At 51.0% G+C, this 14,129-nt stretch overlaps 5 protein-coding genes across 5 annotated transcripts; 3 read left to right on the top strand and 2 right to left on the bottom strand.

The window, feature by feature from the left end:
- Window positions 1–335: 335 nt before the first annotated feature.
- On the bottom strand, window positions 336–7,910 carry V2A60_002730 (U4/U6-U5 snRNP complex subunit PRP8; the record flags this gene model as incomplete). Its single annotated transcript, XM_083254076.1, has 1 exon — window positions 336–7,910. The coding sequence occupies one exon, from the start codon at window positions 7,908–7,910 to the stop codon at window positions 336–338; it is 7,575 nt and encodes a 2,524-aa protein (XP_083110202.1).
- Window positions 7,911–8,757: 847 nt separating this feature from the next.
- V2A60_002729 (uncharacterized protein) lies at window positions 8,758–9,146 on the top strand (the record flags this gene model as incomplete). The annotated part of the gene is made up of 4 exons (XM_083254075.1): window positions 8,758–8,770; window positions 8,824–8,859; window positions 8,924–9,039; window positions 9,093–9,146. The coding sequence occupies 4 exons, from the start codon at window positions 8,758–8,760 to the stop codon at window positions 9,144–9,146; spliced, it is 219 nt and encodes a 72-aa protein (XP_083110201.1).
- Window positions 9,147–9,623: 477 nt separating this feature from the next.
- V2A60_002728 (uncharacterized protein) lies at window positions 9,624–9,830 on the top strand (the record flags this gene model as incomplete). The annotated part of the gene is made up of 1 exon (XM_083254074.1): window positions 9,624–9,830. The coding sequence occupies one exon, from the start codon at window positions 9,624–9,626 to the stop codon at window positions 9,828–9,830; it is 207 nt and encodes a 68-aa protein (XP_083110200.1).
- A 586-nt stretch (window positions 9,831–10,416) lies between these two features.
- Window positions 10,417–11,572, top strand: V2A60_002727 (mRNA splicing protein PRP18; the record flags this gene model as incomplete). The annotated part of the gene is made up of 2 exons (XM_083254073.1): window positions 10,417–11,151; window positions 11,249–11,572. The coding sequence occupies 2 exons, from the start codon at window positions 10,417–10,419 to the stop codon at window positions 11,570–11,572; spliced, it is 1,059 nt and encodes a 352-aa protein (XP_083110199.1).
- A 343-nt stretch (window positions 11,573–11,915) lies between these two features.
- On the bottom strand, window positions 11,916–13,565 carry V2A60_002726 (26S proteasome subunit RPN7-domain-containing protein; the record flags this gene model as incomplete). The annotated part of the gene is made up of 4 exons (XM_083254072.1): window positions 11,916–12,161; window positions 12,220–13,328; window positions 13,388–13,432; window positions 13,496–13,565. 4 exons carry the CDS (start codon window positions 13,563–13,565, stop codon window positions 11,916–11,918), a joined length of 1,470 nt encoding a protein of 489 aa, XP_083110198.1.
- Between the last annotated feature and the right edge of the window lie 564 nt (window positions 13,566–14,129).

Genomic DNA, 14,129 nt, shown 5'->3' with positions numbered 1-14,129 from the left:
TTGACTTTTTATTTTATTGCATAGTAACCCTCTCTCAGTTGTGTCCGATTTTTAAACCTCCCAAAGTATAAAACAAAGCTAGTACTACAGAGAATATCATGGCATAACGAGCTGCAATGCTCCTCAAAAGATCAAAAAGACGAACAAAATTGACCAACAAAAAAGTACAATGGTGTGTGTGTAGTAGTAGTAACAAGGTTCCTTCTCAACGTTCAACGCCCAAGTGACAGCCTCCTCATGCAAATTTCCTCTTTGTCATTTTCTCGACCGTAGATTTTTCTTCTTTGTTTTTTTTTTCAAAAGATGGACCAAAAAAGATGGACCAAAAGACATCTTTACGCAAAATTGTCAGAACGATCGACGCCAATGTCCTCGAGCTCAGCAAAGCTGTGAAAGTGGACGGGTCGGTGCTGGTCGCTGTAGAACGGGAGCGGCGTGTCGAGCTTGACGTGAACGCTCTTCTTCTCCATGCCCGCAAACGCGCTGCCCATGAAGCTGTAGTTCCAGCGACCGTCATCGGGCACGAGGAAGAAGCCGCGGAAGCGCGGGCTCAGCAGCAGCTTGCGCTTCTCGCCCATGGTGGTCGCGAAGCCTTGCGGCTGGTCGCTCTGCAGGTCCTTGTTCTCGGCGCCCCATTGATAGCCCTGCGGCGTGAGGCCCCATGCCGACAGCGACACGCTGCCGGGCGTGAAGGCGACCGAGACCGTCACCGTGTTGGTCTTGTCCCACTCGCTGTGCGCATCGAGGAGCTTCGAGTGCTCCGTGACGTCGGCGGCAGTCATGTAGGCCGCCTCGCCTCCCGATGCGGTATGGATGACGCCCAGGGGTTCCATGCCCTCGAGGAAGTCGCTCTGAGGCAGTTGCTGCGGCATCTGGACGTTGCGGAGGCCGCCCACCTGCGGCATCATGACAATGCACTTGATCTCCTTGACTTGATCGTTGTCTGGCGCAGAGGCACCATACAGAAAACCAGCGACCTGCACGCGCAAATCGGCAATCGAAATGAACTTCTTCAAGATGTTGTTCGGCATCACATATGTAACGTCGTCGAGGTCGTTGTCGACGGGGGAAACATAAAGGTTCTTGGCACGCGTGCGCAGGTTCGACGTGGCAATGGCACGTGTGCGCCACTCAGTCTTGGAGGCGAATGTCTGCTGCTCAAACTGCGACGTAGTCGTGACAATGAGATCTTCGCCGTGAACGTTCTGCGTCTTAGTTGTGACAGCAGTGAGCTGAGCCTGCTCTTGCTGCTGCTTCTCAATTTCGGCCGCCTGCTGTCTCTGCATGGAAGGCGCAGAAATTTCCATACCTAGAATGATGTCTCGTACCTCACTGCTGGTCAAACTAGACACATTGACGTTGTTTTTCTTGCCGTAATCGTTCAGGATGAGGTCACGCAGCTGTGTTTCGACCTTGATCCACTCCTCATCCGTCAACGATGGCCAGATATGATGCTCCAGGGTGATTATGGTCTTGTCAGGACGGAGAATGAGCTTAGTCTTGTCGGGGTTGACATGTAGAGCACGCAGAATAAGAACAAGACGTGAGAATGCCGTAAAAGATGAGATGCTCTTTAGCCACTCATCGTACAGGTTGAAAAGAACCATCTGGGGCTCCGTGGCTCGTAAAATCATGTCACCAAGCTTCTCAACCTTCATCGCAGCCTGGAAAGGAAGCTGCAACTCGGAAGCGCGAATGGAAATGTTGGGGAAATCGACCAGTTGCACTTCAAGCGGATCGAGAAGACCCTTCCGAGTAACAATGAGCTGCTTCGGCTGCTCTTCAACAGGAAGTGATCGAATAAGCGCCGCAACTTCCTCAGCAGTCTTCCACTTGGCAAGTTGTCCGAGACGCTTCTGTCCAGCCCATACGCTGGTGTGGATAATCTTCAGGAATAATTGGCCTGTACGGGGATTAAAGATGAAGATGGCGCCATTGATAGGCTTGGTGGTCAAATTGCCTTCGAATGTCTTGTGAATGGTGACACGGTAGACATTGGTATCATCGATGAACAGCTGAGTTTTCTGGCTGAACAGTTCGGAATAGTTCTGAGAGTTGAGGAATTCCTGGTTGCTCTCAGAAGCGTACAGCTGCAGGCCCTTGCGAATACGTTCTCGCAAGACATAAAGAGCCGGGTTGGCCTTCATAACCTTGGCCATAGCCTGCTGAACCAAAACTTTCAAGCCAGGGAAGAACATCCCATACGCCGAGTACATGTTGTAGGCCAAATCAATACCAATCATCAAACCAGTAGCAGACGGGTAGATACTGGCACTATCGGTTGTGTAATCAAGATACTTAGCTCTCGTGTAACGATCAATGTCGTGAGAATCATAATCGCCATAGCGAAGCTGGATATCGATCCAGAACTTGTTAGTGGTGGTCGGCTCAATAACATCCTTGGTGTCATTCAGATGAGATGGGCGGGTAACATTCCACTTATGGCTTGCAAAAAGCAAAATATCAGCGCATGAGCTGTTCATCTTGTAGGACTTTCTGGGATGGATTGTCTCTTTCTGCACAGTTTCAATACCCAGTGCTTCTAGCTCCTGATCAAAGACTTGACACATGTCCATGACGACCGATTCATGAATCTTCTGCCACAAATGCGCACGGAAGATTTGGATCAGAGAAATCTTGAGTGTTGGGATTTTGCCATGAAGGAAGATACCTGTTAAATCGAGCTGGACCTGGAAACCAACATAGACATTGGCTCTGTTGATAGTTGGCGACCACCACAAGGTGAAGCGACGGTTGGGAATTTGATTGAGACCGGATCGCTGGGCGTTGGTCAGCTTCTTGAACTTCATCGACTCTTCGAAACCACTGTTGTGGAGAACCAGATAATCATGGCGCAAGTAGAGTTGATCTCCGTCCACACGGAATCCAGCCCACTCCGTAGGTTGTGCTTCTAGGGCAATGTCGGTGACAACGAATCTGTCCGTGTGCGGGATTGTGGTCTCTGTAGCTGTGGTGCGCGGCGTCGAGAACAGAAGGAATTGAGATCTCTCGACGGGCTCCAGTGCAGCGTACTGAGCAGCCGTCATCTCGTGAGTATCGTAGGTGGACGTTGTAGTCTTTTTGTGGAAGACGAGGATGTGGTTGGTGGTGACGACAAGATCTTCCTTTTGGCTATCAATCTTGATTCGGTACAACCGATCCTTTCCATTGACCACATTAAATGCGCGTCTAGGTCCGCCGTCAGGTCCTAGAAGCAGATCGCCCTCCTTGACGTCTTCAACCGCAACCTGGGTATGATCGTGTCGCAGAAGCATAGTTCCATTGGCAAGGCATGCCTTCTCCCAGAAGAGACCTTCCCAAGATGCGAAGCCCGTCGCTTTGAACAGGGTATGCTCCAGGATGGTTTCGACACCTCCGAGAGCCTGGATAACATCGGTTCGGTAGGCATTCAGGTTCCATAGCTTTCCATCATGACGTTGGCTGGTCCACCAGAAGGGGTTGCTCTTCATCAGCTGGTAAATCTTGAATTCGGCGCGTGCACGGAAACCCTTGTCGAAACTAAGTGTGCTGCGATCCTTTTGGAACAGGGTGTTGATACGGGGCAGACCACGGTCCCAACTGTCCTCGAGGTCTTCCAGAGTAAGACGACGATTCTGTTGGTTGGCCTCAAGGCGCTTCTGAGAGTACTCGGTCCACACACGTTGTGAATCGATGAACTCGGCTTCCCAGGGAATAATGTAACGGAAGATGTTAGGAATCAGAGTCTCCTCGTCATGCGTCATACCAGCGCGGAAGTGAGTGGTTCCAGTGTCAGTTTGCTTATACCAGCGTTTGTCACTAGCAGGGATGAGGATGTGAGAGCCGGAGATCATGCCAAGACCACCGAGCTCCTTTGGAGTGTAGAAAACCGCTGGCGGGAAACGGGAAGGCATCTTAGAGTTGAGACCAATTTTGACACGAGTCTGAATTTTGGTCTCACACTTGACAATAGTATCGAGTAACTCTACAGTAGAGACTGCAGCCTCACGATAATATGTAAAAAGAGCAATGAGGGCAGTGTTCCACTTGTTGGCGATCTTGGTGAATGTTGTAGACCCAGAGGACATCAGAATCTGGCGAATTCGGTTGTTGAATTTGGCAATGTCATCCTCAGTTACTTGCAAGAAAGCATGCGCTGTGCGCTCCTTGGTTGTGTTGTCAACGAGCGACCAAACGCTGTCCTTCACAGGGAACTCGTCGTTCTGGTTTCGAATCTTTGGCAGGATACGAACCTCGAAACCACTCATGGAGAAGAGCAAATTGGGGTTGTCTCTACTGTAGACGCTGGCAAAGCTGTCATCCCACTCGATTGTGGTGACTGTGCGAGGTAGCCTGTTCTTGAGATCCCAGAATACGGCACGGCCGAGGTTAACATCGTGGCGCATCAGACGCATGCGCGAATCACGGGGCCAGCACTTCTTGCTCTTGTAACCTATGACATTTTCAAAGTTGGGATCAGGTTGCTCTGTTAGGAAGCGTTGGATGAGATCTCGAGATTCCTCGGCTGTGAATCGAAGGAACACCCAAATTTTGTCAATGTATCGGCTGTATAGACGAATTGGATGTCTAGTTTCAGTCTCGCGGTCGCGGAACTGGAGGAAGTCGTTGGGGCTTTGGGGAGGTCCGGCGATTTCACTCGCACGTTGAGGCCCAAGCAGCAGCAAGTCGAGAAGAAGACCATAGTATTGGAAAACAAAGGCGGAGAACTGTAGCCCACGAATCAAACCATAGCTGTTGACATGGTTCATGTCCTTGTATGTCAGTTGAACATTGTTCTTGGAGGTAATGTAGTCAGCCAGGTTATGGTCCATGATCAGACGCAGAAGAGAATTGAGCATAGTCAATTCCATCTTTTCATAAACCTTGGACAACTCTGTCTCAATCATGACGTTACATTCGCCGTTCTCAGTTTCCCACACACCGCTTAGGTTGTTGATACCCTGAGCCCACTTGTAGACCAAGAGGGGGGGCACCTCGGAGTCAGAGGGCTTTATCCAGGCAGGGAAAAGATGTCTTTGATCGGCCTGGTACCAGAGATACTGGTCGAGATAGGCATCGCTGATCTTTTCGATAGGCTCAATATCGTAAACCGGGTTGATAGTGCTATAATTGTCGTTCATATCAATGTTGACTTCTTTGAAAGCGCGCTGAGTAAGAAGGAATCTCTTGATGCGCTCCAAGGTAGTACCCGGGCTATCATAGGCTTGCTCAATCAGGGCCAGCTCCTCACGTTGGCTCTGGTTCAGTCGGCCTTTCACGGAGTATGCTTCTCTCAGTCGCTCCAGAGCGAGAATAAGAATTTTTGTGTCGTGTTTGTAAGAAACGCTGGGAAATGGGATTGGAGAAAATTTTCTTGACTCAAGCCAGTGTACGGTCGTGGTGTAAATGGCAACTGCTTCCTCAGAGGAAACGTATGGGCCATCTTTCATATGATTGTGCTGTCTTTCCTGTTCAGCCTTGAGCCACAGGCGGGTCAGACGGCCAACATTCTTCTTGGCCACCGTCTTATCGACAGTTGCACCTCGTCGAATACGTTCACGATTGTAGTGGGTAACGGAAATCCACCAGTCAGCCTTGGACTTTACATATCTGAGGATAATGTTCTCGATGGGCGCAGGAAGGCCAGGAACCTTCCAGGGAATGTTACTCTTCCAACATCTCCAAGCCTCGGACAAGTGCTGTAGTACTGTGTTGACCTTGCTCTGTTTAATGCCTTCAGGCATCATATCCATCAAGTCGGACATGACAGAGGCACGGAGTTCAAGATCAAAGTGAGACTCAACTCGCTGCTTTGTGACTGTCTTGGCGACTCCTTTGCTGTGTCGGCCTTCGAACTGTCGCGATAACAGGTTACCGAGCCATCTCTCAAGAAGAGGAATGATACCTCTCATAAAGAAGAGCCACACCCGCCATGATGGGGCCCAGAATCCACAACCCGGGCCCTTTCCGACAGGGCCAGAGTTGAAGCGGTAGTATATCAAGTGCTTCAAATCCTTGCAGGTGCGGATCTGATGCATGAGCTTATATTTGTATCGATACATACCAGTCAGCTGGCCAACATGGTTGAATGCGTAGTGAATACCATCGGCAAGCTGGAATGCATCGATGTTGCCTAGCCGATACTGAACCTGAGCAGCGACGATAAGTTTGGTCAATCTCAAGATTTCTCGCATTAAGTGGAAAGCGTTTCCAAACCGGGATTTCTTTCGCTCCTTGGTTGTGAGAGTTTTGACAGGCTTGAGATTGAAGTTGTAATCAAGATGCAAGTATGTGAGGTTCTTACGGTGGATCAACAAGTTCAGCATGTTGAACCCCTGTCGACAAACCTGGAGACCGGCCTCCACCCAGTCGATCGTGGTCTGTTGGAAGAATTTGGTCTGCTTAAGGGAACGCAATAGATTTTGATTGTTGTGCGCCTTGGGCTTCTTCTTATGTAGCTCATTGAGAACATAGTTCTTGAGCAACTTTTGGTACGAGACACGGACCTTCACAGGTGGTCGTTCGGAGGGCGGGTGCTCAAGATACCACTGCTTGATGAGAGGCACATCCTGCGCTCTCACCATGCGTCCTGAACGTCTGTCGAAGGGAAACGGTGCCCACCAAAGTTCAATAGCCGATGCAGTGTGTTCGTTGTCAAGCTCTTCGTCAGCCAAAAACGGCTCAACGCCGGCTGGGAGAGTGAAGCCGACGTCTTCATCTTCTTCGTTGTTGCCGGGGCCGAAAAGTTCGTCTTCGAGAGAAAGTTCGACATTCTTCGGTGCGACGGTACGGGACGAAATTGGGTTGATGCGGCGGTCAAAGTGGAACGTCGGCAGGTCAGGGTCATCCGCTCGGTTGAATACGACCTGGGGCTGTGAGTGCCAAGACATGTGTACGCTTCGTGGCAGTGAGTTGTACAAAAATGGGTATGCGACTCGGAATTCGGTTCGTATGGGGTTGCGGAAGATGATACGGTCAATGGCATTGAACTCGCCAAAATCTTCCTCGTTGGGGTTGATATCTTTGTATAAAGGTTCAAATCGTGGGCCACCAGGAAGAGCCACGTTGAGAGCCTTCGCAGTCAAGAGACTCTTTAGATCGAACAGGTAGAAATAGTTTTTGTCAATGACGTCGGAGATAAGAGGCCTGCTGAGTCGGAAGAGCGCGGCCATTTGAGGCAATGTCATATTCCATGACTTGTAGCTGGGTCCATTAACATGCGGGGTGTCAAGTAGTGGACGGTGGTCGTAGAACCATTCATAGATAGCTTCGTCTTCTTCGTCATTCAGCTCCATCTGGATCGGCTCGAGGGGTTCAACGTCTTCGATATTCTCGGACCATGACAGGGGAGGCTCCTCATCATCGAAAGGTGGAAAACGCATGCGCTTGAACAGTCGCCGGTCAGCCTTTTCCTTGCGCATGAAAGTCCACATCATCGCCCACTGCGCAAAGAAGACAGGCTCAATAACACGAGGGATCTCATTCACAAGAGTCAGGCAGCCATTGACGTGATACAAAACCTTGACTTCGCGTGCAGATTCCCAGGGCATGGGCATGTTCTCGAGAAGCTTCAGGACGGCGTGGGGCATGAACTTCAAAGCGCCGAGGTAGCTGCGCTTGTCGTTTGTATATCTTCTTTGCGAAACATCGCCAATGTCGCGTACAATCTTGCGCAGATGCTCTGGGGGCATATCAGCCTTCTGCGTCTCGACAAAGCCACCCTTACGCTTCTCTCCGAACCTGTTGCGCTGATGTCGAAGCCATTCCTGTTTCTTCTGCGCAAACTTGGCCATGTGAGGGTCGCTCGGCTGAAAACCTGGCGGAGGAGGCGCCGCGGGGGCCGGTCCCGACGGGGGAGGGGGCAATGATGATGGCGGCGGTGGAGGAGGAGGAGGCCCCCAGCCTGGCGGCGGTGGTGGTGGATGCGACATGCTCAGGCTTGATGACCAGTCGTGGTGGTCAGTTTGCAAGGTTCTGCCTAGTTGATGGCTTCACGCCGCATGCGCGTGTCACGACGCGCAAAGAACTTGAGTCTCAACAAGTTGAGATGTGAAATGCCAGCTATTATCGTGTGATGGACTTCTCCTGATGGAGGAGGTGCTGCTTTCACAGCGGCGTACAGCAACGACCAGGCGTGGGTGTTGATAAAATTATTTGGCTGGATCGCCCCTTCGAGATAACTAGTAAATTTCAATCAGCGACAGCCAGCTCGCGCTAGCTTGCTGCCACGGAACGGTGTCACGTGATGTCAACCGCGTGATTCTGCTGTTTTTCGACGACCTGAACAAATAAGATAAAAAATGGATCGAGATCAGAAGTAAACTAGGATCAGCATACTCGTTCTGTATTCACTTGTTGTATCCTACTTTATATCGATTGCAGTTGCTAAAAGATAACAGTGGTCAGAGAGCTCCAACTGCAACCACAGATAGACCCATGTACAAGCGGACCTTCTTCTAGACTCATTGTGTAAATACAAACTCGTAACTCGATGCACCTAAATGACAGAGAAAGACAAAAAAGAAACAAAAAATGAAGTTTGATTAGTCTCTATTACAATCAAAATACTTGAGAAGCTGAGAAGCGCAGTGTACATTGCCTGATCCTCGCGGCAATCGCTAGGTACAGGGTAAGCGAGCATAGCCATTTATGAGCCAATCACAGTGGTAGAAATTGCATTATGTAATGCGCTAGAACAAGCAGAGCGGACAGAAGATTGTCGCGACCAGCTCTGACGTCCCAACCATCGCAACGCAAATAATCTGCACACTTGTGAAGATGGCGCACCTCAGTGAGTCCCGAAAGAACGGAGTCAATTGATCTCAACTAATAAATATACAATAGACGTCAAGCCGGATCCGGCCTACCTGAAGCTGCAGGGTGCGCTATGAGTTCCTCCCCGGGATCCTGAACTGTTCGAGCTTTGCTGACCTACAGTAAACAGCGATGCAGAAGACTCGCGTGCAATACTTCCGCTGGACACCAAGGAATGCCCGTATCACCCTGATGTACGTCGCAGTCGTCCCCGCCATCATGGGCTACATTGCCTACAAGACAGACGTAAGTTTGAACACTACCCGGATAATTCCCATCCCTAATCAGATGACATGTAGGGTCTCTGGGATCTACGAGCGAAGAGAAAAGGCGATACGGCATATGAGAAATAGAGGGAGAGAAGAAATACCGTGGAGGAGAAAACCGTGTACATATATCGTTCCTTTGCGCCGCCATAAAATCAATCTTCGACCATCTTCGAGCGTCTTCCAACACAAGTAGCGACGAATAACCGGGCACATAACCACACGTACCCAGTGAAATACGTCGAGAGGTTCCTATTTACAATATTTGGAGGGGCAATTGGGCTACCAGTGGCCTCTACCACGACCCCTACCCCTCCCACGGCCAGGTTGTTGCCGCTGATTGTTTACTCTCCAATCGCCGCGCGGAAACCCAGGTCCGTCGTTTTGATACCCAACTCGTGGATTGTGGCCATAGTGGTTTCGACGGGTGCCAAGAGCTGATAGCTGATCGGGCATGGCTTGCCTCGGAGGCTCCTGCAACTTGGTGGCATCGTAAGCTGGCGCAACGGATCCATCACCCAATGGTGGCAGTATTGCGCATGATATGTAATCTCCCGCTGCAAAATGCGCGTCTTGCAGAGTCCATATAGTAGTCCCGCGGCCCCTACCGTTGGTACCAAGATGCTCATCGTCTTCAACGCCGGGTCCATCAGCACCAACGACGAAACTGCCCAGATCCTTGACAGCAAATCTAGTTCTCCTACCACCCACCGAGCTGGCGCTTTTCAAATCAGGATAGACAAGCTGAAATACCACTCTCGTGCCTATTGATGGGGAAGGGAGCGGAGTTGGCCGAGCATCTGCGAGTTCGTAAACCAATTCCTGAAGACTACATGATGGCCAGGTGTAGACATTGAGGGACGAAAGTGAGGCAGAGTTTGCGAAGTTTTCGGGACTGAACTCTTTGTCAGTTATCTGCAATGATGAACAATGATGCTGGACGTACTGGATCAATGAGCCAGACTTGTAGAAGAGGCGAACTAGAAAAGGCGGCTCAGGCCGGAACTCGCCGCCAGCGTCCGACATTTCGAAGGCTATATATATGAAAAGTCGAAAGTCCCATAAAGCTTACTGATTAATGTACTATATGCGATAGTCAGTTGTTGTGTATTCGTTTTCTGAACACGACGGTCAGTGACGACCTCACTTTTAGTCGCGGCAAATTACCCGGCAAATAGCCGCAATCGATAGTTTTTTGGTTGCATTCTCCAGCGTTCAACATTGACACAATTGCGCCTCATCCAACATTGTGCTGAATTTCGATCGCCGACGACAGAAAATCTATCGAGAACATACTCTTAGCAACGATTGAGGCAACACATAGCTTTTGCGCCAGCAAGGGCAATTCCAGGCAGCCATGGACTTTGCAGCCTTGATGGGCAAGGAGCTGTCCAAGGGCAAGAAATCCGCGAGCACCGACGACAGCGACAAGCAGAAACAATATTTGAAGCGATCGGAAGTCGAAGCCGAACGCAGAAAGGCTTACCTGGCGGAACAGGCCGCTCTGGAAAAGGAGCGCGAGGCCAAGGCCGCCGCGAAGCGCAAACTCGAAGAAGATACGGCCGCGGAGCGGGAAGCGCGCGATGAGAAGCGCCGAAAGCTGGCCGAAGAATCGCGCCGTCGGCGCGAGGAGCAGGAGTGGGAAGAAGAGCAGGCCAAGCGCCGGCGGCTCGGCCTTGCCGAGCAGGAGAAGCCCAGCCACGACGACGACGGCCTGGGCGGGGGCGGGGGCGCGGGCGCCGACGACGTGCCGGACGAGGAGCTGTTTGCGAAGCTGCGCGAGCTGGGACACCCGGCGGTGCTGTTTGGCGAGACGCATGCCGGTCGGCTGCGGCGTTACAAGAAGGCCAGCACGGTGCTGACGGACGGGCCGATCCCGACGACGCTGAAGCTGGTGGACGAGGCGGACATGAAGGTCGACACGGTCCCCAAGGACAAGGCGGCGCGCGAGTGGCTGTACAGGCAGCTCGCGAGCTACTTCACCATGGTGCTCGCCACGTACCAGCGCACCATGGAGCAGGAGAGACGAGACACCAGCGCCAGCAAGACGGCCTACAGCGCGATGCTGCAAACCATTGAAAATATGAAGCCGGTGAGTTTCCGCATCTACTCCCAGTGAAAAAATGAAAACGTGTTTCAACTTGAAAAAGTCAAATGCTTACAGAGTTTAATTTTTCTATTATTTTTAGCTATTTCGAAAATTCGAAACCGGCGATCTGGACGACTCGCTCCTGGAGCCCGTCGTCGAGATCGTCAAGGCCCTGCAGGAGCGCCGCTACGTCGACGCCAACAACGGTTACCTCCGCCTGAGCATCGGCAAGGCCGCCTGGCCCATTGGCGTGACCATGGTCGGCATCCACGAGCGCAGCGCGCGCGAAAAGCTGCACGACGGCGAAAAGGGCCACGTCATGGGCGACGAGGTGACGCGCAAGTTCCTGCAGAGCATCAAGCGCTGTCTGACGTTTGCGCAGGTGCGCTGGCCGCCAGAAGACTTGCGGCAGCTGATGGGGTGAAGCTGGAGAATATTGAAGGGGACAAGACAGAAAGGACGAGCACAAAAAAGAGAGCTTGTACAACGAAAGCATATACCACGTGTTACGAAATGAAATATATATACCCTTGTGCTCGGCATGTTGCAACGCCGATCAATCCGAAAGTGCAAATGTTGGAGTGATTACAATTATCAGTTTCTAAATATTTAATTCATCATTCTTGATCGTAATGCATCCGCCTGTCTGCCTATGCGAATATGCTAAAGCCCCTAATGAAGACAATGCGCCAATCCGAGAGTTTGTATCAAACTGCTTTCCACCTCAAAAGTCTGCGGAGAAATGATTGCTTAAAGAGAGGTTGTTTCTATTCCTCTTCAACTTCAGCACCCCCAGTCTCCTTGCTTTCCAGCAAAGCCAGTTGCCTTGGGTCATCAAACCATTCTTCGGGAGGTGCAGCATGCTCCCTCTTGCTTGCCGGGACCTCGAGCCCGGCAGATATGATGCTGATGCGTCGCAGATGCTCAGTGGCTTCATTTTCGTATTTCTTTGCCATTTCCAACGATTTTTGCTGCATGTCTTCGCGAGGGTCTGGTTGGACGGCAACAAGTAGCTAAGAGGAGCGAGTTAGCCAACGGTTCATGGGAATAGCGATGTGCGTTTGCGCCTACCTGATTTCTGGAATCGATACGGGCATTGAGGTAGTCATTGCGAATCATGGCTATAAGCTCATCCTGCAAAGACTGCCCGGCTAGTCCAAATGCGCCGTCGAGGCTCTTTAGAGTAATGCGCGAAAAGGGGACGAAATATTGCACGATACACTTTGTGCGGATACGCTTGTAAAGTTCTGTGACGTGTTTTTGCAAGTAAACATCCAGAAGATAATCTGAGCGGTAGGACTCCAAGATGGAGAGACAGTTGGAGTAACGACCGCTAACAAACATGCTCACAGCTTTACGGATGTGTGGCTCGTGCTCCAAGAATGTTCTGAATGATTGGTTTTCGAGCACACGACGCTGAAGATCGGTTCTGTCCATTGTGGCGAGAGCCGTTAGGCCACCATAGACGGCAATGTCGTTCGGACTAGCGACGTGGCTGTACTGGGCCGGCGGCACGGCAAAATCGGTGAGCAGCAGACTTCTCGCCGACTCTAGGTAGTTGCCCAAGTTCAGATGAGCAATGCCTGACATGACACGAACAAACGTCTGCAGGGTGTGCTCCTCATCTGTCGATTGCACGCCCGTGATCTTGCCAATGTTTGTAAGAACCATGTTCCAATCTCGACGATATAGTGACAGGTTGGTCAAGTGAACGCCGCAATCGAGGATATGCTTCGTGGTGCTTATGTCTTGGCGCATGCGACTGTAGGCTTCGCTGGATTCATTGAGTTTGCCTATGGCCTCGAAATGTCGACCGAGATCTTCATTACCCATCTGCACAATTCTGTTAACATATGCCTTCTGAAACATCTGAGCCGTTTGTGAATATGGAAACAGTACCCTGATGCTTTCTTTGATGAGGTTGTTCTTATAACCCTTGAGCTCCGACTCGAGACGTTGCGTTTCGGCCTTGTTGGACTTTTCCGTGGCGGCGATCCAAGCTTCATCTCGCGTGGCTTCGGGCTCGTTGGGAGCGAGCTTGCGGATGCAGTCCCATGCCTGCTTGTAGTGTGATACGTCTCGACCGCTCTTTGCTTCAGCGATTGCGCCTTTTAAGGCGTCTAATCGCAGAGGCACGCAGTGCTTGCCTATTAGCAGTAGACGGTCGAACCGGGTTCGTCCTGGTGCGGAGGTTAGTCGTTTCCGTAGATGCGTGACGCGCACGGCTCGGGCAACGAACCGGTGTAGTTTTGAATATAGAGATCGAAATCGAACCTGGGCAGCTCTAGGAGGCGGGGTGCGTTAGCAAGAGGCGCAAACAGAATGGCAGGATAGCTGGAGATTGTACCTGTGACGAGCAATTCCTCGACTACGGCGGTCTGCGCGGGCGCATCCGCAGGGGCACCAGAAGATGTCATCAGTAAAAGACGGCGATCTGGATGACTGGAGATTTGCGGTAATTGATGCCAGAAGGGCGTGCCCAGCTCTGCTAGTTTTCAGCAACAATAGATGAAGGTTGTTGGAGATTCACGTCAATGGCGGGGTGGGCTGTTGCCTGGTGGAGCTGTAGGTGGTAAGTACCAAGTACTAAGTTGACTACCTAACTCGTACTTACCTAAGTAGGTACTATTAACTTAGAGGGGCACAACTCAGACCAACTCAGACCAACGCGGACCAACTCAAACCAGAGCCTCCTCCACATAACTAATGACTGCCCTGTTCATCGACTAACTAGTCGACAAACTAAAAAATAGACAGATGTTCTGGAGTGTGGTCAAAAATGTTAAATAATACTCTTTATTCTGGCTCTCAAAATAGGATTCCCCCAGCCCATTACATGAGGGACCCGTAGCGATCCTAGATCTCTTCACTGCCAAGACACCCACCCCATTGTACATAGCTTAGACATATCGCAACCAGTCTGGCGATGCAATGTGTGCCAACGCTACTACTGCGGATTGAGTATACCTGTCGCGACGATT

Source organism: Cordyceps javanica, chromosome 2 (genome assembly GCF_051103115.1).
Source record: "Cordyceps javanica chromosome 2, complete sequence".
Classification (NCBI taxonomy): Eukaryota; Fungi; Ascomycota; class Sordariomycetes; order Hypocreales; family Cordycipitaceae; genus Cordyceps; species Cordyceps javanica.
The sequence above is the reverse complement of the archived record's forward strand: the minus strand, read 5'-3'. Positions and strand labels throughout refer to the sequence as shown.